The sequence below is a fragment of the Anolis sagrei genome, chromosome 1, assembly GCF_037176765.1.
Source record: "Anolis sagrei isolate rAnoSag1 chromosome 1, rAnoSag1.mat, whole genome shotgun sequence".
NCBI lineage: Eukaryota > Metazoa > Chordata > Lepidosauria > Squamata > Dactyloidae > Anolis > Anolis sagrei.
This window is the reverse complement of record NC_090021.1, coordinates 285492807-285520022: the sequence shown is the minus strand read 5'-3', so window position 1 is coordinate 285520022 and position 27216 is coordinate 285492807. Positions and strand designations below refer to the sequence as shown.

Below are 27216 nucleotides of genomic sequence, written 5' to 3'. Positions count from 1 at the left end.
TCTATGCTCTGGTTACATCCCAAATAGATTACTGCAATGCACTCTACGTGGGGTTGCCTTTGAAGACTGTTTGAAAACTCCTACTAGTCCAACGGGCAGCAGCCAGATTACTCACTGGAGCGCCTATAAAGCCCATCTTACTTGTTCGAACGTATCTCCCTCTATGTTCCACCTCGTAGTTTAAAATCTGCTGGGGAGGCCCTGTTCTTGGTCCCACTGGCCATGCAAACACGTCTAGTGGGATGAGGGACAGGACCTTCTTGGTGGTGACCCCCTGCTTGTGGAATTCGTTCCTCAGTGAGATTAGATCAGCATCCTCCCTCCTTTCCTTTAGGAAAAAAACTAAAATTGTTGTTTCTGAACCAGGTTTTCAGCTAGCGGGTGCAACAGCACTTCGAACATGGAACTGGACCATACGACTGTTACGATAATTGGAAATTGCTATGTGATTGTTTGATTATATAATTAATGTTACTGTTGTATTTTTTTTATGCATTTATGGTTTTATACTGTTGTTTATTGATATTGTGGCATCGAATTGCTGCCTGTTAGCTGCTCTGAGTCTAAGGGCGGGGTAGAGAAGGGAAGGGTAGAAATGTTGGAAATAAATAAATAAAATGCTAGAAAGGTGTTCTCTCTAGCCATTTTCTACATCATCCTGCACGATTCTATGGAGATCACTCATTTCAATATGGTTCATTATTATCTGCAGTTTTACATTTCTGCAGTATGCCCAAAACATAATCCCTGCAGATATGGGGTTCATAATGTAAGCAGTGTGGGTTAGTTTTTGGAAAATCCATATTGTAATCCCCACTGAGCCCCCCCCCCCCCCCCAGAAAGGCCCTATATCCCAGGATCTGATCTCAGGTTTTCTCCTTTAAACTGGATTATAAGAGTCCCTACTACAAGATAATCTGGGATAAACAGAAAACCTGGGATCAGATCCTGGGATATAGGGCCTGTTTGAAAGGGCCCCGAGTTACAAAGCCCATTGGAGCCTTTGGTCAGCCACTCTTTGGGACTGTCCTCTCTCACAGATTTGATGTGAGGATGAAGTGGAGAATAAGAGGGTTTATTGGACGATAGAAATGTAATTGAACACATAATGAATAAAATGCCAAGTTACATTTGAAAACAATACATTCGATTCTAACTCTGAAAAACCCTTACAGTGAATGCCTGACATGTGTAAAGGGTAACATTCTTGGATAAATTTTGCAAACATCTGAAAACTCAGAAGTGCATGGGTAAATGTTGACAATCAGTTCAATGTGATTTTCAGCACTGATATGTTGAAACATTTTTTTTCTGTAATGCAAAAGTTCACTGGAATGTATCAATGGAATCTCTTTCCATACTTGATTTGCAGCTCTAGCAGTGTGACTGTGAATAAATAAATTGCAAATCTAAGAAGTGGAAGCAAGGTTCCTAACATTGGCTACCGATTCCACTTCAAATGTTGCCTTGCCCACAAAGTATAGATGCATTCTGAAAATCAGAAATGCTGCAGCTGGTGGTGCAAACATGTTTTCTCTTGACACTGTCACAGGAAGGTCGCTGTCATATCAGAAGGAATTAGAATCACAATGCTCCATACCAATGCAGGTTCCACCGATAAAGCCTTGAGGCCTTTAGCTCCTCCTTGTCTTATTTCATTTCATTAATTGCATTTCATGGCTACTGTGGCTCACATTAAAAAGGAAAAAGGAAGGAGGAGTGAACCATATAGAAGCACCTTTAAGTCTAATTGACTGTTTATTTTTGCATGAGCTTTTGTGAATATAAACCCACTTCTTTGGAAGTAGCAAAGAGCAATAATAAATCCTCAGGTATAAAGGCTGGAATAGGGAAAAGTCTTCACTTTTACAGGGAAACAGCAAAAAAGACAGGAAAATAGAAGTTTTAGAAATCCACATCAAGTAGGGAATCTTTTGGAAATCCCAAAAATGTCCTTGAATGAATCTGTAAGTACATTAGGTTTTTTTTTTTTAAAAAAAAAACAAAACAAACCAACAGGCAATCCTATACAATTGTGACTGTATCTGGAGCTTATGGAAGCAAAGAAAATAAGGTTAGTGCTTTTATTGGGATGTTGATTTCTTATCCAGAGATAGTGCCTGTATCTTTAAGTATATGTAAACAAACATGTGTGTGCTCATACAAAACTTTTGTACAGTGAACATGTCGAGGGAATGTCAATTCACATGCTCTGGTCACTCCCCTTATTATATCAGTTTATCTATACAATAAATTTGTTTTGGTTTTACATCTGTTTGCTGAGAATGTATACATTACAGGCAGTCCCCATGTTACGAACAAGCCGAGTTCTATAGGTTTGCTTTCAAGCTAAATTTATTTGTAAGTCATAACAGGAATATTTTTAAGTGTAACTCCAGACATATACACCTCACTTTCTGTCCATGTGATAATTAGATTTTGAAAAATGTGGCTTGTTGTGAAAATAAGAATTGGTGATAAAGCTGCATTAAAGATATTTTTTTTGCAAAAAACTCTTTCTGGAGTGAATTTCCCTTCCTAGGTATATATTTATCTCACTCTCTGTTCTTTCCCCCTGTTCTTAACGATGAGTCACTTGTAATTCGGATTTTTGTAACTTGGGGACTGCCTGTACATCATTTTTAATTGGGTGTGGTTCTCCTAAGAATCCTGTAATTGCCCATTTCTCGGGGTATTTATGGCAGGGAGAGAGGCTCTTTTGGTCATACTAACATCATGGAATGTTTTACAGAGAGAAACTCCTATGGCATCTACATTATGAGGGTTTTCATCCAGAGTGAAGAACTTTTAATTTTTTCAAGCACTTCAACATTATTTTAAGATCACGTAAGATTTAATATCACATTAAGATTCACAGCATTTTTAGCCACTTTGTTCGTTTGCTGATTTTTATTCTGCTATTGCTGCTAATGCTTATTTACTTATTTAGATCACAGTAGGTTGTTAATTTTAAAGAGCTGTCTGGACCATTTTTGTTGTCATTATGTTTTTTGTATTTTTTGTGATATAGGTTTTTTGTGTTTTCAACATATCACTGTCAAAAGTTGGGAGCTAGAATTATCTGTCTTTAACCACATCGGTTGAAAAGTGTAGTATTTTGCATAGCGGTCCATGATAGTTGTTCCAGTTCAAAACACACACAAACTAGGACAGCATTATGATTTGATACTGCTGCAATTCAGTTCCAAGCCTCCACCCTCCCCCACAGTCTTCTAACCAAGGTCTCCTCTATTAGTAAAAATATTGCAAAAATGAATTGGTGAATTAATGCTGCACAGATCACAGAAAAGAGAACTTCATACATTATGATCTGCAAATTTGCTACAGTCTCAGCTGAAACAATAAGCCATTAAAATGAGGTTTCTCTCTGAAAAGGCTACTGTTTAATCACAGTTCCCTTCTAATCAACAGATCTGGCTGTGCTGACTTCAGCATTTTATTTCAGCTGTAAGGTCAAATGACCTTGAAAAGTGCTTAAAGTGTCCCCTCCTCCTAATTCACTCAGCAAGAATCCCCCTCATTCCACCTCCTGTAACATTAAACCAGCCTTCTCCAATACTGTGGATTCTTTATTTTCAATTTTGACTCTCATTAGCCCTAGCTAGCATGGTCAATGATCAGGAATGTTGGGAACTATAGATCAAAACAATTGGCAAACATTATACAGAAGGAGGCTGCACTAATGCCTGGTTCAAAGTTAAATATCTGAATTTTGGACTCATGTTCTCTATTAATTCTTTCTTCCTCATTTTGTGTGGTGACAAAAGGGAAATCAGAATCCTTTGCTTTCTCTTTTAAACTATGTGAATTCCTTTCTGCATTTGAACTGGTTTGTTTCAAACAGGACTGGGAAAAATGTGGTGCTGCAAAGTTAGGACTGCAGCTTCCAACATCCATCATCTTTGATTATTGGAATTGCAATTAAACAACCTTTAGAGAGCTTCATTTGGATCACCCCAGCTTTAAACTACACTTTAAAAAAACAAGATCAAACCATAGTTAATGATCCTGCCTTTCAAACACTATTCAAAGTGAGCAGACTTCTGCTGCATTATAATATAACAACGAACTCTGGGTGGTTGAAAAGTAAGGAATTCTGATGTCTCCTTGCTATTCTGACAGAGAGAGGAAGAGCACTCCAGATCAAGCTTCTTGCATAAAATATTAAGCCATCCTATTTTGCACGTTAACCCACCTTATTCTCTACAAATAGCAGTTGAAGTAAATCACTGTTGAGGTGAGTGGAGTGGGATGATTTTTATTTACAAAACATTGCCATCCCTATTCCTGGTTCTGGTTATTGAGATCTGTTTTTATTCATTTTAATGTTGTTTTGATACTTGGCTGTTTTTAATTGTTTAATTCAGATTGTTATATGTTTATTATGTTTTTAAATGTGTTTTTAGTTGGTAAACTCTGTTGTGCTAGGCTTGGTCCTGCTTGTATGCCTCCCCTCCTTCGGAGAGATGGCAGGATATAAAGTTGTTGTTGTTGTTGTTGTTACAACAGAAATGGAAGAAGTGTTGGAAATTGTTTTATACAGATGTTTTGAGCTGTCTGAAGAGTCCCTCTTCTGGTCGGGGAAACAGGAACATTGTGTTCTCTAAACTGAAAAAGGGCCTAAAGCAGCATTGCTCAATCTGGGGGATGGGACCCCTGGGGGGTCGCGAGGGGGGTTTCAGAGAGGTTGCTAACGACCATCAGAGAACACATATTTCTGATGGTCTTAGGAACCCTTTTGGCAGAAAAGGCTGAAGATCTCTCTGCCTGTCCTTCTCTTCCTTTTTTAAACAGATGACGAATCCTCCCCACCAAAAGCCCTCCTTCTGCCGTGATTGGTCAGCCTCTCAGCTGTCCTCTCAACCAAGAGGAGGAGTGTTTCTGAGACTAAGAGGGGCATGGAGAGCAGGAATGCTCAACGCATGGTGGCATGGTGTGCATGCACGGGCGAGGGAGAGTGCATGAGGCTAGAGTCCCTTCAAGACGGGGGAAAGGGTCCACACAATGTGGGACTGAGTGTGGTCCAGCAGCATCAGGAGGAGGAGGATCAGCAGAAGAAGCATAGGTAATTTGTAATGCTGTTTATTAGAAAAAGTCAGTCTTTCCTTTGTTTTTTTATTAATGCTCCCATTAGAAAATGTATAAGGATGTGGGTGAACTACAACTACCAAAATTGTGGGTCAGTCTTCCCCAAATGCCACCAGTATTCACAGTTGGCCATGTTGGCTCTGTATGCCATGTTTGGTCCAAATCCATCATTGTTTGAGTCCACAGTGCTCTCTGGATGTAGGTGAACTACAACTCCAAAACTAAAGGTCAATGCCCAGAAAACCCTTCCAGTATTTTTTGTTGAGTGTGGGAGTTGTGTGTGTCAAGATTGGTTCAATTTCATCACTGCTGGAGTTTAGAATGCTCTTTGATTGCAGGTGAACTATAAATCCCAGCAACTAGAATTCCCAAATACATAATCAACACCCCTTCCCCAAACCCCACCAGTATTCAAATTTGGGTGTATTGGATATTTGTGCCAAATTTGGCCCAGTGAATACAGCCTACATGTCAGACAATTCATAACAGTGGCAAAATTACAGTTATGAAGTAGCACAAAAATAATTTTATGGTTGTGGGTCACCACAACATGGGGAACTGTATTAAGGGGTTGCGGCATTAGGAAGGTTGAGAAACACTGGCCTAAAGGCACTAGATCTTGGAACCCATGTGGTTAGTACTTAGATGGGAGCCCTCCATTGAACCCTTGGTGAAGTACACTGTATATTTCAGAGGATGGAAGTGGCAAAATGATGTAATCAAAGTCTCCAATCCCGGGCCAAACTGGTGTAAAAACATGGAAGTGTGCTATTAAGCGAGAGAGTCCATATCCATATACAACTAATCCTAGATTATCTGATTAGAAATCAGAGAATATGTCATCTGAAAGCCGCTCGTGAATCCAAGTCTTTATATTTTGCAAATACTGTATTTAATCCTTTAGGAAGAAGAAACAACACAATGACAGAGCAACAGTACAGCAACAATGAATAATATGAATCAGATTACTTACCTTTCTGCTACTTTAGACATTTTTAAACAGTGTCTGTCTATCTGCACATTCAGGAATGTTATCTGATGAAAGGAAATGAAAACAGCTCTTAAAGATACAGTAAACATATTCTGGATGTTCTGACAATAATGTCCTTGATATTATTTTCATAGTTCAAATGCCTTACACCATCATGTATGGATAGGTATTGATTTCTTTACAAATCTTCCTGGAAACTCTGGTACACTTTTGGAGTGAACTGGCAAGCACAGACTTCCTGCTTTACTATTATACGGGTGGTAGCACTCTGAATAAGTGGGTAAGGGCCCGACTATTCAGACATGATCAGAGCGTTACAATCATGTTGGTTGCATGATGTGCAAGTGCAGTCATGTTGGTTGTATTATGTGCAAGTGCTCTTTGACATAAACCGAACTGCTCTGAAGCAAATGCATTTGGAATTAGGGATCAAACTATGACAGCACAAGATTAATGATCAAAATGAACATATGGTGCCTTTGTTTAATCTGGTGGTCAACAAATTAACATTATGCTGGTGTTTCAATCCTGCATGTAATTAGAATTCCTCATGGCCCCCCATGACCTGGAGAGCAGATATCTGCAGCAGGGAGTCAGTGTAGATTCCCCACACAACTTAAGGAATCCTGATTGTTTGGGCTCAGAGTCAGCTCTGTGATGAAACGGAGTGAGGAAACTGTCTCAGACTGCAAGATACCAGTGGGCACAGAGATATGGCAAAAAAGGGAAGGAAGCAACTCATCCAGGGTCAAGAGCTTTGAGCATAAACACTTTCCGTTTTTCATTAGTATAAAGCTTGATAATCTTATGTTAAGCTTGCTCAGTCTGGGTAGTATAAGGCAAAAAAATTACATCTGCTAATTTGCTGATGACTGTAAAGATCTATTCTGCAATTTTCTAATTCTGAGTGGTTGGCAGAAGAAGAAAAGTGTTGGGTCCCTATTGCTGTGCCAGTCCCCAAACTAATGATTTAGGAAAACAAAGCTTGGTAAATTTGTCAGTGTATTCAGATATGTTTGGAATATTGCAACTCCAGCAAACAAACAAACAAATAATCAACAAACAACAACAAAACACCCCCCCCCCCCAAAAAAAAACTAGACACCAACAGTGACATAGGTTTTTGTCATAAAAGACTGAACATTCATGAGGGGTCCTATTACTTAGATTACTTTTTTGACATGATGTCATTACAGTCACTCAAGGTAGAATCAAGAATATTCAAATATCATCCTTTTTAAGACATTGTTTGGTATCCTGTTAGTGATGTATTAAAGCTAGGTCTGCTTGTGTATACCTTTGTTAGTTGTTGCAGAGGTTGGTATACTCTTCCATCCCATGCAAAGACTAAAGCCCAGTCCTACAATATTCGGTTTTGTTGTTATAATCTCTCGATGGCTATTCTGTGACTTCTAGATAATGTGGGACAGCAGAGATGCATCTGGCTATGCCCCATAGCTAAATGCAGATCAATGACATCATTCATTGAAGCAAAACATTATTGGTCTGTTTCTGGCATAGCTAATCATAATTTCCACCAACAATAAAATCAGTTTTACTGCAATAAATGTATGAGTCCTGAGTGGCGAGTAGGGAGCGATAGTTGACTCCTACTTGCAGAATGCTTATGTTAAAGTGGGCAATGTAGGAACTTGGCCACTGAGTGTCACCTCTGAAACATAATGTTTGTGGGGCATCTGGAACATCAGCTATATTTCTAGGTATTCCTCTAAAAGATAGTGCATCTGCAATGCTTTATAAGTACTTAGAGAACCTTAGGGTGTGATGTCCTATTTTTCAATCTTGATTTTGCATTTGCTATTTTTATTCTAAATAAACTTTATGTTCTTCTGACTATTTAACAGTGGTCATTGATTAATACCCAACACTGGACAAGCCCCATCTAGGGTTTAAATAATGTTGGAAGCCTATATGTGTGCAGCAGCCTAACCACTGCAGATGCTAACCTGAAACAATGGTGAAAACAATGGGGATAGTTGACAATTGCAGTGTAAACAAGGATGGAGCTTCTGACTTGCCCCTCTTCTCCCTTATATACTTTTAGTGGAGGAATAGAACATGTGGTGTTCGGAGATCAGATTGGTGGGCAGGAAATTCAGAGATCCAGATTCTAGTCCTCACTGTGCTCATGGGCCTGATCTACCCCACATAATTGAACTCCAATCCACCACCTTGAGCTTTCTATATGAAAGGTATCTCTCCCTCCCTCTGTTATTACATAATTCTCTACCTATCTGATAGTGGAACAAGCTTCCAATTTCAACAATAGCACTATTACAAAGAAAAGGGTGGAAATATAATTCTGGCATTTCAGAACAGATTACTTACTTGTTTCCGGACATCATCTTTTGTTGTTTTTCGAACTGGTTGGGAGGGCATATGTACAGGGCTTTGGGACTGACTATCTTCTGTGACTCCATAAACTGACTATAATAAAAAGGAAAGATCAGTATAAATTACATGTATAGTTTATTATTGTTTCAAACAGGAGAGTTCTTAGTTATATGTTTTTAGGATGGAAACAAATACATCTCTTATAAAGGAGGAAGTTAAGTGGAGAAAAAATGGAATGTGACGGCACCATTATGACTCGCTGGTTTTTATTTTAGGATAAGCTTTTATGGGTATAAACACAATCATAGAATTGATAAAGACACTAAGAGCCATCCTATCCAACTTCCTACCATACAGGAATAACAATCAAGGCACTCCTGACAGATGGTCATCCAGCCTCTGTTTAAAACCCCCTAGAGAAGGAAACTCCATTGGGCTCCAAGGCAATATATCCCACTGTTGCACTGCTCTTACCACAAAGAAGTCCTTCTTAATGTTTATGTAGAATCTCTTTTCCTGCAGTATAAATTCATAGCGCTGTGTCCTAGTCTCTTTAGCAGCAGAAAACAAGCTGACTCCATGTTCAATGTGCAGTCCTTTCAAATGTTTAAACATGTCCCCTCTTAAACTTTTATTCTCCAGGCTAAACCTACTCAGCCACCTAAGCCCAGCAGGGCCTCCTCAGATGATCTTAATCTCTGAGATGGTTCATAGGGGGAGATACTTTCAAACAGGTAAACTGGGCCAGAACCATTTAGGGCTTTATAGGCGAAAGTCAGCTCTTTGAATTGTGCTCAGTAGCAGACTGGCAGCCACTGGAGCCGATATAACAGGGAGATGGTATGCTCCCTGTATGCTGCTCTGGTGAGCAACCTGGCTGCCACCTGCTGGATCAATTGAAGCTTCCAAAAGGCAACCCCACATAGAGTGAGTTGTAGTAAGCTATATGGGATGTAACCAGAACGTGGGCTAGCGTGGCCACGTCTGACTTATGGGTGCAGCTGGCACACAAGTTTAATTGTGCAAAAGCTCCCCTAGCCACCGCTAAAACATGGGATTCCAGGTGCAAGGATGAGTCCAGGATCACTCCCAAGCTACAAACCTGCATCTTCAGGGGGAGTGTAACCCCATCCAGCACAGACTGTAACCCTACACCTTGTTTGGCCTTATAACTAGTTCCTTCTGAGTTAACTATAATTGCAACTGCATTACAAATAAGGTTCCATACTTTAGGTATACAGTGATATTGCTATATGTAAGGCTAAATGATCACATATGTTGGGTTGTGATCAGTTGTGTTTCTTACAGAGTTAAGAAACAGACAAATTGAGCCTCTACCAACTGAGTATTGACATGGTGCACCTGGCTGTGTGGGAGATGTAGTAAGTCCCATGCTACTAGAAAATAATGAACAAATGTGCTCAAGTCTCACTATTAACTAAATGTTGCTAGACCTCATTTAACAAATGTTGTTTCAGACTATGGAGCTCATATGTATTAGTTATATTTCCATGAAGAACAGAAATGTGCATATATTTGTACAAAACCTCTACTTTTGGGGGACAAATCCAACAGCCAAGTACAGTTGCCATGGTTATAAAGGTTTACATATATTTGAGAGAGAATTTGAGGGAATGAATGGAATGAATGCAAGAGTGCTGATTCCTAGCTCAATCTCTCCATGTGTGACTATGGCCTAAATCTAATTGTTAGTTCTATCCAGAGTGGAAGCATCAAATCAGTGGGAAGTTATTAAGTCAACAGTTAGCACCATTGATCCAGTGGGTCTTCTCAATTTGAGACTAACAATTTGATTTAGGCTTTATACTGAAATATCAAGAACTTATTTTCAACTTAGGGACTTTATACAACAGCCTCCCCCCCCCCCCCCAAATTTGTCCCTTGACAAATAATAACAAACAAGCATGTAAACAAACATATAGAAATATTTAACCACAGTGCTCTGAGACACAGGGTTATTTTTAATCATTATTGGTGTAAAATGTCCCAAGACTGTAAGCCCTGCAGGTAACAAAAAGATCCCACCAAACTGGAATAGCCTCATTTCCAAGGTCTCTAGACTTTGGGGTGGATGCGTCTTGCCTTTTTGACTCTCTGTGGATTTTTCATGCGTCGGCACTTTCTGATGTCCATTTCTGTTGTATTCACACAGCCTGGCTGAAAAAGACACATTTAGGAGATTACTAGGACATATCAATAGTATTAAATATTCATATCATTCTGTTTTCTAAATATTCAAAAATTTCAAACACTGACTCGTCTAGAAGAGAGTTGCTATCATTCACACAAATGCTATAGCCCCAATATTTGGCAATTATTTTAAAGGTGCAAGAGACTGTAAGGTAGAACCCAATTCTATTACTTGTGAATGGTCCACAGTTCCAGCACAGCATAGGGTATTACTCTTCTTTCTGTGGCTGAAGGAGTTGGGGATCTGTTTCCATTCACCATGAAAATCACAAAACAGAAGAACTGGCCTCCGTCAAAGGGCACATTGGCTAGGGCTAGAATGCTTGTAGTTAAAAAAAAGGAACATTTCCAACCTTGAGAATATTCTAGTTTTAATCAACACCCTTAACTATAGTATCAAGCTCTAGATGACTCAATATCATGCTTGTTTTGTTATCTGATTCATGGGAAAGGAAAAATGATGGGCACAAACAGGAGTTATGTTCAAACTCTCAAAAGTATTTGTTCTGTTGCACAGAAAACTGGCTAGCAAGTCATTATGCATATGAATAGAGCATCATAAAGTTACTTTTTTAGATTACAACTCCCAGAAGTGCAGAGCTCACGTAGTTCTGCAAATTGTCTGGAGTCATTACATTATAAAGGAAGCCTTGTCAATAGTAATGCAGGCTGCGTTGAAACCAACAATAAAACACTGGCCATTATTAATTTCCTTTCACAAGTCTGGCCTGGAAATATGCCAAACATCTATCATTGTCAGGGCTTTTAATCACAGGAGAATCAGCCTTTGCTTGCTACACCTGCTTCTGGGTAGTATTTGAGAAGCATCTTGGTTACTTCCCCCTCCATTAATTAAGCAAACTGTACCATGGAAACTTTATTTGCGTATGAACTAAAGAAGAATCAAAGATGACTCAAACTTGTTTTCATGGACTTCATAAATCAGGATTTCCACATTTATCTGAGTATTTTTATGTGCTTCTCATTTTTAAGAGCATGGTTCATCCAAAGTAAAGTACTTTCAAGTGGAATTTGGCCTATTCTGTGCTTTTTTTAACGTAAGAGTACATGCCCATTTTTCTCTTTAAGGGTGTATCTACATCAGGTTTCCAGGCATCCTGGATTTTAAGGGAAAGTCCTGTATTTAAATAAAATGTCTCGTGTCCCTTTACATCTCAGGCTGGGATATCAATTGTCCCATATTTCAGAGACCATGAAGAAGAAGGAATGGTTGTTTACCTGTAACCAAAACTATTCAAAATGGTGCTCCATGAACAAGTGATTGTTCATGAAATGCTGTGGAACCAAAAATCAGTGGTTGCTGATCCACAGATATGGAGTTGCAATCAATTGGCAAAAATATAGTACCAACCCTGGCTCATTCTTCTGGTCACCTGTCATCTTATGGTGATGGCATTAAAATGATAAGGTTTTAAAAGGCAAGTAACAAATATAGCCAGTCTCCCAGATCAGAAAACAATTTCTTACTCTATTTCCTACACCAACACTTTTTTGGAGCAAAAAGTGAGTTGTGAAGGGGTTTATAACCAACATTTCAGGAAACAAGACAAATGTGTCGGATAAGACATGCTTTAGAAGTAATAACACAAAGTAGAATAAAATAGATACATTCAAGTTGTCTCATAGTTATCTCACACTGCAAAATACTGTAATTCTTTTGAAAGATTTCAAATGGGATTTCAGTTGAAAGTAAGTGGCAGGAGAGTTTCAAAACAAATAGCAGCAATAGCAGTTCTTTCAGATCCATCATGCAAAAGCACATCCCTCTACACGTAAGAAAGTGATCTGGAGTGGCTATCAAGGAAAAAAAATCTTACCACTGGCCTATGAACATCCCAGAAGGCTCTTTCTTGACTATCCAAAATTTTCCTTTCCGTTTTATCCTTTTTCCTGTCAATTCTGAAACAACCAAATAAATAACAAATAAATACCACTATCAACTGGACCAACATGAGAATTCAGATAATTCCTCACTGTAGAATTTTGGCAAAGGGGGTTAGGATTAGGATTGTAGAACACCAAACCAAATCAGAACCAAATCACTCTCTCCAACAGTTATGCAGAAGTCTTGCTGCTCACTCTTCACAAAGTAAATATATTCACAATTATTTGTGTTTGTATGTGATTGCTACACTTTCTTTCAGGTTGCTGAAACCCGACTTTTAGATCAGGAAGGAGACATCTGTAGACCTCCAGATGTTTCTGAAATACAATATCCATAATTCCTTGCCATTAGCTGGACTGACTGTGGTTGACTGAAACTGGAATTCCTCAATATAAAAAATGGTACAGGCCTCCCAACCTTTTTTGTATATGTGTTCAATTTGCCTGTTGTTTTTATGGCAACCCTGTGAACTTTATAGGTTTTTTGTTGTTTTTAACTGCCATTCAGTCAGCATTGACTTATGGCATCCCCATGAATAAGAGATCTCTAAGCCAACATAATCTCAACAGCTTTTCTCAAGTGTTGCAGATTTGGAGTTATGGCTTTTTAAACTGAGTCTAGCCACCTGGAATGCAGTCTTCCTCTTTTCCTACTGCCTTCTACTTTACCAACTATTATTGTCTTCTCCATTGAGTCATTGTCTTCTCATGATATGACCAGTTTCAGGTTAGTCATCTTGGCTTCTAGGGATAGTTAAGGCTTGATTTGCTGTTTGTCTTTTTAGCAGTACATGGCATCTGCAGAACTTTTGTCGAACACCACACTTCAAGTAAGTTGACTGTCTTCCTGACATCTTTGAAAAGGACTACTCTGAGGTGTTTCTCCCAGTTCCTTCCTTTGAAATGTAGCCTACAGCAACCAGCATTTGTTGGCAGTCTCCCATCCAGGTAGTAACTAAGACTTACCCAGCATAGCTTCCTAGATCTGATGGGATCTGGTGCATTTAAACCTGAGGTTATTCATTAGTATAATTAATATAACAATGACTCAGACCAGCCTTGGAATACTGTTTGGATCATGTGATTTTGATGTTTTAATGCTATGTTTTAATGGGTTTTTGTTTATTTGCCAATGTATTAATATATATACCACTGAATTGTTGCCTTCATAAGGCCACCCCGAGTCCCCGTTGAGGTTGAGAAGGGAAGGATATAAATGTGGTAATATATATATATATATATATATATATATATATATATATAAGCAAGAATATATAGAGGTTAAATGTTGATTACATTTAGCATCCTGTGATAGTTATGCCTACATAACTGTCCAAAATATAATATGCTGGATTGTTTTGTTAGGCCTGTATTACACTTCTTATACATATCAAAAAGAACACAGCAATTAACAAAGCTTTTAGACCCCCCAAAATGTTGAAAACCACAGAAAGAATAAGCAATAACATGATGGCCACTATTGTTAAACCTATGTCCTTAATATTAGACACATAAATCTAATAGTCTTAGCAGCAAGAGCTTAACGATGAACATCCTACACTTATCACTGTGGTTGACACTGACTAATGGGACTCATTTAACATTGCCTGAGGCTCTGGGAATGCCCAGCGGATGGGGGCAGAAAACGTGTCATAGGAGAGAAGCCATCAAATGAAGCTGCCTAGGAGCTGGGGGTGGGAAGGCGGGGGGGGGGGGGGAATGGATGCCTATTGTAGTTTCATGGCTGACATTTGTAGGGATGCCATAAAAATCAGCAATATTTCTGAACACAAGAATAAAATGAATTTTTAAAGGGCTTCCACTGATAATAAGATAATTGGTAGTGGCAAGTGACAAGAATAGCCAGCTTAATTTTGATTAGTCTCCCAAAAGCCACAGTTCTTCTTTTCATTATAGGAGAGCTGTATGGTTTGATTAGTAGGTTAAGCAACTAAAGCTTTAGTCACTTAATTGGTAGACTCCAAATGTAATTTGAAAAAGCCGGAAGCTGAAAGCACACTTTTTAAAAAAATAATGGGGCTATTAAGAATCCTATGAAATTCATGGCGTTCCTGGAAATTGATAGGCATCTTTAAAGCACACACACAGAAATATATTTTGTTCTGGTGTATGACTGTTATAGATAACATAAAGGCAAGAAAAAGGTGGCTTTTCTTTCTAAGAAGAAAAGTTCTTAGGGCACTGTAAATGTTCTCACCTGATCTTTGATATTTTACTGCTTTTCGCAATGTAATTCACTCACAAGTCAATGTCTAAACAAGTGATAAAACACAGTAAAACAAGTATATAATTATCATTTTAAAAACATATTAAATTAATAGTATATCCAAAGACTATTATTTTTTTTGTAAAATTCCCTTTTTAACTGCTCCCTCTATCCCTCATGCTTCTGTTTTAATGCCATTTCCAATCAATTTTACCAAGCAATTGTTTTGCAATGTTTTGCTGTTGCTTTAAATGAAAGATGCAAGCTGAACTGTTTCTCTTGAGTCAGTCCCAGAAGAGCATAAATTATTTGAATAAAGAAAGATCTGAATAATGTGCGGAATTATTTAATCAACTTCTTTTTGACAAAGCAAATTATCATTTGGTCATAAACAATTCATAGTTATAAACTACAGCTATCAACGACTTCAAGCATCTCCACTTGTCCTTTTGATGTAACATGGATGACGGCGCTGGAAAACGTAACACTTGAGGCCAATTTACTACATAATAGACTCATTGTGTAAAGTCTTCATGTCGGAATAGTATACAGGTAGTCTCCAAGTCATGAGCAAGATAGATTTTGTAAGTTTGTTCTTACAGTAAAACATCAAACATCCAGGCATCCCCTGGGCAAGGTCCTTGCAGATAGCCAATTCTCTCACATCAGAAGTGATTTGCAGTTTCACAAGCTCCTCCTGACACAAAAACCCCCCGTTCTTAGCTATGAGTCGTTTGTAACTCTGAGACTGTCTGTATTTTCGATGGATAATGGCGGTACCAGAGAGATTCTCCTTGTGAATGAGGCCGTCCATATGGGGAGAAGATTTTAACTGCTTTAGTCCTGAATGGAGTGCAGTCTCTATGTTGCAGGGAGAAAGGAAATTAACTCTGAATCACAAGCTATAAAGAAAGTATCATTAGCGCAAACAGAGTTGCCTCCACATTATTCATTTGTTTTGATTTGTTGAACTGAAAACACCTACTTTACTTGTGCTTCAGCTTGCATAAAGATGAATTCCCACTTTCTTGCAAAAGCCCTCTGTAGTCTTGCTAAATTCTCCTAATGTAAAGAGAAGATAAGAAGAATTTACTGTTATAACAAGGAGTCCATTTGAAAATCTTTGTTTACCAAGTTGATCATATCAATTGGAAAAGCTGGAAACTCAAAGTGACAGGAAGAAAGGGCGAGGACAAAAGTGAAATGTGATATAGGTATCAAAGCACCACAGTCTGAGCTGTGGTAGAATATATAACAATGTTTCTAGTATTAATGATGCACAAATACATGCACCAATGGTTGCCTGTTCCCTCATTTCATGTATGCCAATATCTGGGAATTATTTTGGGTGCCTCATGTAATTTACTCCTGGATGTATGTATGGAATATATAGGTGAGATATCATCCCATACTTGAATAGTCTTATCAATTTCAATGTGAGAAATTAAAACGAATGTAAATTTTCATTTGTTTTACTTTTATGTATATGTGGGAATACAATGGTTTGCGCATATTTTTCAAACACTATTTGTACTACTGCAAAATACACAAGATTGCAAATTTTGAGACAGACAAAGGACATTTTCTACAAAATACATTGGTTTCAATGCAAAAATGTTGGTGTGTGTTGTTTATGCAGAAAACATGCAGAAAAACAGCAGGTGGCCTTCCTTCATAGAAATGTGCTTAATAGTTTAATTTTACAGATCGTTTTCTGCACAGAAAAATCAAAGCATTCTCTCATAAATTGGTTTCCCCAACAAAGTCTTGAAGTACACATAATCTCACAACAGGTCACATGTTCTCTGTTATGGTGTTAAGCCACATCATGGATGTTTGTGTGTATGTGTCCAAGATGTAAATATTAATATTTATTCTTGTCATCCCTTGTGCTTAAATCTCCTACAAATTTGGTAGGAATTTGAAAATGCCCAATTATAGCCGAACTATGCCCATACACAATGTTTCATTATGTGCATAGGCTGTTCTGTATTCCTCATTCACTCCAATCAAATGATTAAAGTGTCCATGCTGTAACACCAGTATCAGTTAGTATGGTTTGTTGGAGAATGCAAGAAATCAGATAGTGCATGAGTGTCAACTCTAAAATAAGATGCATGAAGCTGATTGGTTGGGCTATACCTGGGGAGCAAGCTAAGTCTGGGTCTTTTGGATGCTGCTACATTTTTCAGGCTTGGGCTATGCTGGTGAATGCAGAGAAAGGATATTATGTCTGTTGATGCAACTGATTGTAAATAAGTTGTACTGAATTACGAAGAGTAAACTACTTGTTCTTTAATGTTCATCTGCATGGCATATTTTCTTTCTCTGGCAAGGTAGTGGGTGGACTAATAAAACATGAACTACATGTGATTTATTTTATATTACGCCACAGGGTTTACATTCTTAAGTAATATGGCTTATAAGAACGAAACATTCTTGCCCCAATGGCAACCAACAAAATTATTATTCAGGGTTCAGCAAAATTACCTTTTTGAACTACAAAGGTTTTTCCAAACTTTGCTCCCAATTTATAGACAAATAACTTGGAAAATAATAAATAAGTAAACTTTATTATGGTTGATGACCAGATCATAACAGGGGACCCAGTCCCACAACTTTTGGAAAATAGTGATAATCACAAGGCCAACCATATTATAATTCCCCTTTTTTCTTGTTGGCTTTAAATGACAGGAAGTCAGAAACATTTATTGATTAGAAACACCCAAGAATCTCCCAACCCTTCTATAGTCCTTTCCCTCTAAAACAGACACAAACTCAGAAAGAGATAATCAATAGAATAAAAATTACACTGTGTGCACACAACAAATGAGGCTTTGGTAAAGAAAGTAAGGCAGAAAGGACACAGACAGTAATGCTCAGCATTTTGTTTGCAGTCATAAGAAAAGCTTTGCCGCTAGTTTTAACCAGAGCTTCTGGTAAAGCCAAGATTTCATTCTTATCTTTAATTAACTCGGCCAGTGTTGATAAAATTGCTCATCATGTGAGCTCTGCACTTGGAAGAAAATGAAAGATGATCTAATTGTCTGGCACTGTCTGATGATTATCCCTTTCAGTGAGCCCTAGATTATTGTATCATACCTTCGCTGAAAGTATACTAGAGCATGCCTGCTGGTGCTGAATAGAACTATTGTCAATTCATAAAAAACTTCATGCTCAGCAAAATTGCCTAGCTGTTGGTAAGAAAAAATTATAACAACATTTATAAATAAAGAAGGCAGAAATGTGGGGGCGTGAAAACACTGCTAAATTATAATTCAGTGTGGGAATATGTTTATTTACGATTGCTGGTGGATTAAATTAACAGTTCTCTCTTATCTGCCTAGTAAATCATACTAAGAAACAGTGTAAGATAGAATAAATGTTTTCTCTAGTTTAACAGGCACTAAATGAATGAAAGTGTGTGAATTCACCATCATTTTTAGAGATATACAGTAGTTCCCCCCTCCCTTATCTTTATCCCCAGCTTCATTTTCTGGGGTCTCAGTCACTCATGGTCAACCATGGTCTAAATATATTAAATGGAAATTAAACTTTATCATAGGTATGTAAAGGAATACTATAGTAGTATATATTTATGATTCACTACTATCTGCAGCTTCAGGCACCCACCAGGGATCTTAGAATGTATCCCACATGTATAAGGGGGACTACTGTACCAGTATGTTATTCCCTTTTGTATATGTCTCCAGTGTAGAGATGCAGATCTAGCCAAGAGAATAAGATGCCTACTGATGCAATAGCCAGATGTGAACAAGTATGGAGTATGCAAGAGATGGGGACTGCTGGATGGTAACTTCCACTCATCCTACCCAGCATATACTTTAGTGAGGTACGATAAGAGTTGCAGTTCAATAAGACAACGTGTTTCCTTTTCCTGGGGTATTAAAAACTTTAAAAACTTTAAATAGTAATACAAGTCTGCTCATGTTCCAGACAACATAAACCTGACAAGAAATGAAATGATATGCCTCACAATAAGGACAAACACAACAAGGACTCTGCTAAATAGGAAGAACAAGAGGAATACAATCCAACATCTGATTTCCAAAGATAGGAAGCCAAATGTTTTGGAAAACTCACAAATGGTATTCCAATGCAAACAGTGTTCAGACTGTATTGTCGAAGGCTTTCATAGCTGGAATCACTAGGTTCTTGTAGGTATTTTTGGGCTATATGGCCATGTTCTAGAGGCATTTCTCCTGACGTTTTGCCTGCATCTATGGCAAGCATCCTCAGAGGTAGTGAGGTGTAGTAGTGAGTGTTCAGACTAACAGCACTAGGATGGGCACTGATATACCTGGGACTGAGTGTCAGATTTGGAACCATAACAGAGGTCACTGATGTGGCAATCAAAAATTAAAAGTGGCATAGAGGATGAAGGCAAATGTTTAAATGTAGTATTTCAAAAGGGAAAGGAGACTCAGTCCCCAGTTACAATTCTGAAATGTATGCTGAGAAGGCTCAGAAGCAATATGAGGGCTGTAAAGAAACAATGAACAAAAACTCTTGACATTGGTAAGACAGCACGTAAGTAAATGGCACAGACTGATCTACTAGTAGTGTCATTACCAAGATAAACTTGAAAATCATGTGTATGCACTTTGGGAAAATTGGTATCTTGGTAATGACACTACTAGTATCATTTATAGATAAATTAAACAGTGCCATTTACCCAAAGCATTCTATGAATGAAATTTGTTCTAATTTGTAGAATCAGATTGTAAATAAGCCAACCTGGAAGTGGTCTCTTCCGAAATAATATTCTCTGGCTTCATTATTCCATGTATAACTCTTTCTAACATTGACCCTAATGTATGCATGATTCTGAGAAATTGTTATCCCAAAGTCAGCCATGTTAAAAGTTGATGCTGTCTTTATGAACCATGATAATATTCGTCCTAATTTCCAAAACTGAAGGAACAATTTTTAAAGCACAAGTCTCACACTAAGGTTGTTATACAGAAAAAACGGAAACAGAGTTCAACAAACTCAATTTAAAAGTGTTTGGAACTGTAAAATTAGTATACCTACGGCTTCATAATCTGCCAGCTCCAGTCTAGCTTTGTTCTGCATGGTCCTCTTGCAAAGATAGATAGCTACGGAGAGAAAAATAACAAAATGGGCAGTTAAAGGAGTAATTCTGACAATATGTATGCAGGCAGTCCCCAAGTTACAAACATCAGACTTACAAACAACTCATAGTTAAGAAAGGGGTTGAGAAAACAGGAAGTGAGAGAAATCTACCCTCAGAAGAGAAATTCACTGTTGAAAAAGTTACGAAGGAAAAAAAGGTGTCTTCACTGAAGCTTTCTCTCCAATCCTTGTTTACATAACAAACCACATTTTTCAAAATCCAATGATCACGGGGACAGAAAGTGCAGTGAAATCTTCTGAACAGGGGCACAGACAGCAAAACAAACACCACAGGGGTGTTAACCCTTTCTTGTGCTATCCAAAGCTAAACACACATACACACACACATATACATTTGGCTGGAGTTCAACTTAAGAACAAACCTTCAGAACCTATCTCATTTGTAATGCTTTACTCATGTTTTCGTTTACTATGTCTTATTGGATTGTTTTTTTATTATTTTCATCTCAATGCTTAATTCTCTGTTGTAAGTTTGCTGTTGTTTCTGTGAATCATCTTGTATTATTTTACTGTGTTTGTATTTGTTTGAGGCATTGATTGACCTCCCTAAGTCCCTTTGAAGAGAGAGGGTGGTCTAGAAATAAATTTTAATAATAATAATAATAATAATTATTATTATTATTTGGGGAATCCTGTATACTATTTATGAAACTACAAGGTGGTACTAAAGAGTGGAAATAGAAGTCAAAAGGCCCTGTGATGTACAGAAGATAGAAAACTGTGAACTACAGATATGGTATTAAAAGAACTACATACTCTTCTAATTATAAAAATTCTTAGGATCAGTCAAGAAATTCAATGTTTTCCTCAACATGATGTGTTTACACCTCTGAACTGTTCACGTGGACTATACAATTATGCAATTGTAGGATATAGAATCTGAAAAATAAAGAATGGAACAATCTGGCCAAAATTAAACACGTAGGATGTATTTCTGACTATAACTTACTTCGGAGCAAATTGCATTGCCTTCTTATGAAGAGAAATGGAACGAGATGCAATGGGGCAGTGCAGTTTCAATTAACCAGAATGGCTAACGGCCACCCAAGTCTACACTTGGCCAGTTACATCCCAACCTTTCTAAGACCTGAAATATTTGAAATTATTTGAATCACTTTAGTAATTGTAATTCTTCAACGGTCTAACAACCTAATCATATGTGCAGCTGGAATTGCCACGCATTGTGACAAATCTGGTGGTGCAGGACATGGGGTGTGGGGAATCCCCCATGCCCTGCATCGCCCAACTTACCCTAGGTCCTATCCCACAGAGGGAAGCATTCACCACCTGGCTCCCCCCCCCCCCCCAGATCCCAAGGTAACACAGGAAACCTCTTGTGTTGCGTTGCAGTGGCATATGCCAGTTCTTCTTTAGATTTGCGATGGAACCCTGCCAGAAGTAGCTGTACATCATGGGATGGGAGTCGGTGGGCTTTGTCGCAAACTAAAGAGGAACTGATGTTGACACAGAAATTTACTCCGATAAGGTTGCAAGATGCCTTGGATCCCAGGGCAAAGATAGGATATAAATACATTTTTAAGAATAGCAACAACAGCCTGGCCTAATTTTTTACCAACATGGTGTGTGAGTCTCTAGGACTGAAAACATGTTTTGGGGGATAACAGAGCATACTTTTTGGCTTTTCTGCCCCCTTCTGATTTTAGCAAGCAAAATATTTTTGTCAATGCATTTCTGAGTTTAGCTGGCAGAAAGGCATTTCTGCCGGCAGAAGATTTTGGGGGGTACTTCTTTAAAGCAAGACTACACAATTTGAGCTCCTTGACTATAGAGAACATGGTTCAAATACCTTATATTGTAAGGAAGTTTTGAAGTGGGCACAGTATGACTTAAATGAATAAAAAGTAGAGACAGATTATTTGCTCTTTGGGAAAAGCAAGTTGGGACTAATTACTATCACTATAATTTTTCTTACCGACACGGTTACATTTAAAATGCTTAAATAAGAAATTACAAATGATGACCATCATATCAGAGCTACAATTGTGGTATCGCCATTCCATTAATGGCTACAATTCCTACATGGAGACCTATATAAACATTGTGCGATGATTGTGATTGGGGGGGGGGGGGGGAATTGTGGTCTTAAATGGCTTTTGCTCAGCTTGTAAAAGAAACACTTCTCAAAGCCCTCATTTTATGAGAACAGGTATATTCATTTCCTTTGTCAATGCCTGAGCCGAAAGGAAAAATTGATTTTATCATTTCACCATAGAGCTGGTTAGCTGTACAAGAGACAGCAATAATGTACAGAGATAACTAAAGATAACAGTGCTGACATATTCCCTTTATGCATTAGTACTCAGCTGTTCAGTCATTTAATACTGAATACTGTATTTTATTAGCTCATAAACCACAGCTATGTCTTTCCTAAAGCCAGGCAAAAACTTCTATTATAAACTTATCCTTGCTCTTTTGTATGTATCTGCTGTATATCGAAAGAGGTCTGTTTTCATTTACTGATGTCAAGGTACTGCTATTTTTGTGATTTTATTCATCTACCAGACACATATTAGTATCCAGAATGGACTATCATTTATTGTACAGAAGACCAAATTAATCCACGGATCAGTGACTGAACTTTGCACCAAGGTAATATTAACACTGTTAAATCATTTTTTTCTATATTTGATCATGCCCTCTTTAAATTAACAAACCACAGTAATATCTATCACTTTAAGTCAACATACCTGCATCCCAGTCAACCCCAACATTAACTTCCATATTGATGAAAGGCACATCTACACAGATGTTTTAACCCTAAGGGCGGTGGCAGGGGGAGGCAAATCAGCTCTGTGGTGGCTGTATAATGCATGGAGCTGATGCCAGATAACATGAGCCAATGTTGCTTAAAGAGGTCTTGTGCCATGTTAACAAAAGTTTCAGATTGTTGCAAATTTCCCCCCAAAATCTGCAGCAAACTGTGAATTCAGGCCCATTTAAACAGTTGGACTGGTTCTAAGATGGAATCAGCCGCAACTGTTTCCATGCCCATTCCCTGGGCCTGGGTGGACTAGAGACACAAGACAGCACTTGCAGTCCCCTTCCTGTTCTCATTCTGGATGCAGCACAGCTGGTGGCCATCACTTTTTGCTTGGAGTGACACTGGCTAGGGTGCAAGGGCAATTGGATAAGGGAGGGGGAAAGATTGGAGGGTTTCCTCCATTTCCCTTCCATCACTCTGGATCCCTGACTGACGTCACTCCAGGCAACTGCTATGGAGTGGGATGCTAAGGGCAGCTGTCCAGCAACACAGAACTAAGTCAGATTACTTCCTGATTCCAAACCAACCAGGGGCTGGTGGTAAGGACTCCCTCTTAGCTCTGCAGTGGGCTGGGGGCTGGCAGTAAAATCCATTCTGTGGGTGATCTGGAATTCAACAGTTCAGATTGGCCCAGAATAAAATGTCCATGCAAAACTGCCCTGAGTTACTGTTCCACTCTATTTATTACTTTTAGACCACATTGATGAATTTATTATGTTGTTCACATAAGGATTCTTTTACATCATTATTAAAATCATGTTCACATAAGGATCCTTTTACATAAGTATTAAAATCATGTTCACATAAGGTTTGTTTGCTGGGGATACTGTGCTCTGCACCTAGAATCATAGAATTGGAAGAGACCTTGTGGGTCATCCAGTCCAGCCCCCTGCCAAGAAGCAGGAAAATTGCATTCAAAACACCCCTGACAGATGGCCATCCAGCCTCTGTTTAAAAGCCTCCAAAGAAGGAGCCTACACCAACTGATGGTATACTGATCCTTCTCTGTACATGATTCTGAAGAAATTGTGCAGCACTGTGCAGATAAAATAGTTCAAATTTGTTCTGACTTACACACTACAGTTGATATAGCTAACTGTCTGATTGATTGAACTTATACCCTGCCTTTCTTGCAGTTCCCGTGGATGGACCTTATTTTGACCAGTACTGCTGGATATTTTTTTCCTTTTGTGAAGAAGCAAACAAGATATTTGGCTATTTCACACATGTGTCTGTGCCTACAGCCTCTCTTCAGCAAGGAGCAATTGAGAGACTTCTGTTTGTAAAGCCCTATTTAAATACTGCCATACTGGATATCTGAAAGCTCTAGCAGTTAACTGATGAAACTTATTACAGTGGTCTATTTCAGTCCATTTTCTGGTCTGGTCATGGGATTGAAACATCTTTGGCTGCATTGGTTAAACCTTGTCAGGACCACAACCAGAGGTGGCTCTAGGTAATTTTCAATGGTAAGCAAACAGTATTTTGGCGCCCCACCCCCCAACCAATCATTGATATATATTTTCTGTTTGTCGTGGGAGTTCTGTGTGCCATATTTGGTTCAATTCCATCATTGGTGGAGTTCAGAATGCTCTTTGATTGTAGGTGAACTATACATCCCAGTAACTACACTTGCTGCACTTGCTCCCTTGCCTGGCCCACTTTGGGTCTGGAGGCATGCCTGAAGACCCCGGCGTGTGCACCAAAAGTCACCTCTTCTCCTGACTTTCTCCTCAGCCATTGGGACCAAGAGAGAGAGAGAGAGAGAGAGGTGGAGATGCCCACCTTTCCTGAAGGTAGGCGCAAAAACAAAGGAGGGAGCGGAGCTGGGAGATACCTCCAGCCGGAGGGTCTCTCTCTCTCTCTCTCGGTCTCAATGGTGAAGAGAAAGTCAGGAGAAGAGGCGACTTTTGGTGCACACGCTGGGGTCTTCAGACATGCCTCCGGACCCGAAGCGGGCCAGGCACGGCGGCTCCGCCCCTTGGCCCACCTGCAGATTGGGGAGAGGAGAGGAAGCGGGTGGAGCACCGGGGGATCGGGAAAGGGAGCCGGTCATGGGGAAGGGATCGAATGCGAAAAACGATTGAGCGCAGGCTCTGCTTGCGCACCTGGTGGCCAGGTGGAGCAGGAACAAGAGGGGCAAGGCGAGGCTCAAGGGCCCGGACCCTGTGGGAAGAGGATCGCCCGGCAGTGAGGCAAGAAAGCCGAGGCTCCCTTCAGACTGCTAGGGCTGTTGTGAGCTGAAGGGGCGCTCCTCAAGTGGCGGTCGAGGGGCATTTACAGAGGTGCCTCTGCGCCCCTGGCAAAAAAAAAGTGTTCTGCAACTGCTTACTTTGCGTAATGGATGAGCCGCCCCTGACCACAACTACTCTTACCACGGCCATGAGTAATGCTCAAGAACTCTAGTCCATACAGAAGAAAACAAAAGACATGCACAACATAAACTATTTGCAATTGTACTTCACACAGTAAATAATCCTACTAACCTCTGATTAATAACCAAATAAAATTTGATTTTTTAGTATTTTTCTATAAAACTACTTATGGCACATTGACAAATGATCTTTTAAAATAAAATAGCAAATAATGCTCACCATAGTCAGTGTTTTCTGGCTCCCAACAATTTGAAGGCCAAAAGTATGGAGCCTGAAAAGCAGCAAATTGTATTGTATCATTAACATGCAAGCATTCAAATCAATAATTCTATTCTGGAGTCAAGAAACTGGAATTCATAGAATCAAAGAAATCACAGTCATGGTTTTGTGCACTTTTAGGCACATCAAGTCTAAATGAAATAAATAGGACTGATGTAATCTAGCTGTGTTCAGGCTAACTGTCTCAACTGAAAAATAAATCTATCAAAGAAAATAAGTTATTCTTACAGACATCATAATCAAAATGATCTTCTCATATACGGCCTCCTGAAATATAGAACAATGACATATGGTCAGGAGTACATAAATCATGATAAGGGCCCTGATAGATCAGAATGAAGGTCTATCTAGTCAAGGATTCTTGTTTATACAGTGTTCAGTCAGATACCCTATGGAAAGCAGAATGTAAGGACACTGGAACTCTCCTGCCCATGTTCCTTGTACCTGTAAACAGAAGCATATTGCCTTTGATAATGGAGGTAAAATGTAAACCTAGTTGTCAGTGCCTTATCCTCCCTGAGCTTGTATAATCCCTCATTTAAACCCAAACTGGTGGTCATCACAACTTCTTCTTGTAGCAAATTTTACAATGTAGGTGAGGAAGAGATACTTCCTTTTGTCTGTTCTGGATCTCTCAACATTTAACTTCAGAGGGTTCCAATACTATGATGACCCACATTTCCAGTATTATAAGATAATTTCCTGGTGTTATGCATATCATATATAATATACTCAAGTATAAGTTGACCTCATGAATAAGATGAGGGAAAGTTTTAGAAGCAAAATAATGGATTTTGATATGACCCATGGATAAGACTAGAGGAGACCTAAATAACATACAGCTGAGGGCTGCATATAGTGGGCTCCCACCCCAGCGATGGATTTTGCTTATATGCTGCAATTCTAAATTTGAAGGTGTTCTGTTTCAGAGTGATTCAGTCATATTGATAGAGTTGATAGTCTCTGGCAGTGTGACACAAAGCAGGCATTGTAGGCATACTGAGTCTCTCTCCCTTCGGGGCCCAAGTAAGGGGCCTCTTAACTTAACTAGAACAGGGCTTCATTTGTCCTAAATGGCCTGATCTAGAGTAATTCTGCAGAAAAGAAAAAGTGCAGTCTTCCCTCAGGTGGTCCAGTCACCATTAGTGACTTTGGCCACCATTGTCCAACATACAGAAAGATCAGAAAAGGCATCCTGGCTGAGAGAGCAGAGGGAATTGGAGTTTCTTTTATGCTCTCCCAGAATCAACTTAGTTCTTTCCTTTTGCCACTCTACTCAAAGATGGTTCCCTTTAAAATAAGAGTTAAGGTAAAGTACTTACAATGATCCATGGATAAGTCAACCTAGTTTTTTGGGGGGAGGAATCAATTTTTTATTATAAGTTTGATAACATTTTAAATTTGAGTGAAGATGATGTGTTTCTTACCTGAAAACGAAAGAAAGTACCATCATCTTTCAAAGTAAGCACATGATCTGAGATTGGAAAAATATATCCCTGTGCTGCGACGAGGCTGCCCATGTGTATTGCTTCAGCTGCAAATAGAACAATATCATATATCTACATGATAATCTATAGCCATATTTCCATGAAACAATGCATGCTTGAAAGTGAACTTTGATGGTCTGGTTAACATGACTTCGCTAGATGACCAAATATACTTAAGCATAGCCTCATTGACAGGCTCAAATAAGAGGTTGGTGTGGTGCCGTCTTCTGTCAACAAGGTTGTAGCTATGGGGGTGAGGAAGAAATGCAGTTTACTTTCAGTCCCAAAATTTCTAACATGGAATATATTGAAACAAT

General features: G+C 38.9%; 1 protein-coding gene across 3 annotated transcripts in view; it reads right to left on the bottom strand.

The window, feature by feature from the left end:
• RGS6 (regulator of G protein signaling 6) overlaps nt 1-27216 on the bottom strand; it is a 282343-nt gene that overhangs the window by 45703 nt on the left and 209424 nt on the right. For all 3 annotated transcript variants that reach the window (XM_060761517.2, XM_060761526.2, XM_060761535.2), the window contains exons 5-12: nt 26840-26946; nt 25353-25404; nt 19854-19918; nt 15784-15860; nt 12505-12586; nt 10559-10633; nt 8450-8548; nt 6083-6144 (exon numbers count right to left, since the gene is read on the bottom strand). In XM_060761517.2, coding sequence (XP_060617500.2) covers nt 6083-6144; nt 8450-8548; nt 10559-10633; nt 12505-12586; nt 15784-15860; nt 19854-19918; nt 25353-25404; nt 26840-26946 — 619 coding nt within the window. The remainder of the gene's footprint in view (nt 1-6082; nt 6145-8449; nt 8549-10558; nt 10634-12504; nt 12587-15783; nt 15861-19853; nt 19919-25352; nt 25405-26839; nt 26947-27216) is intronic.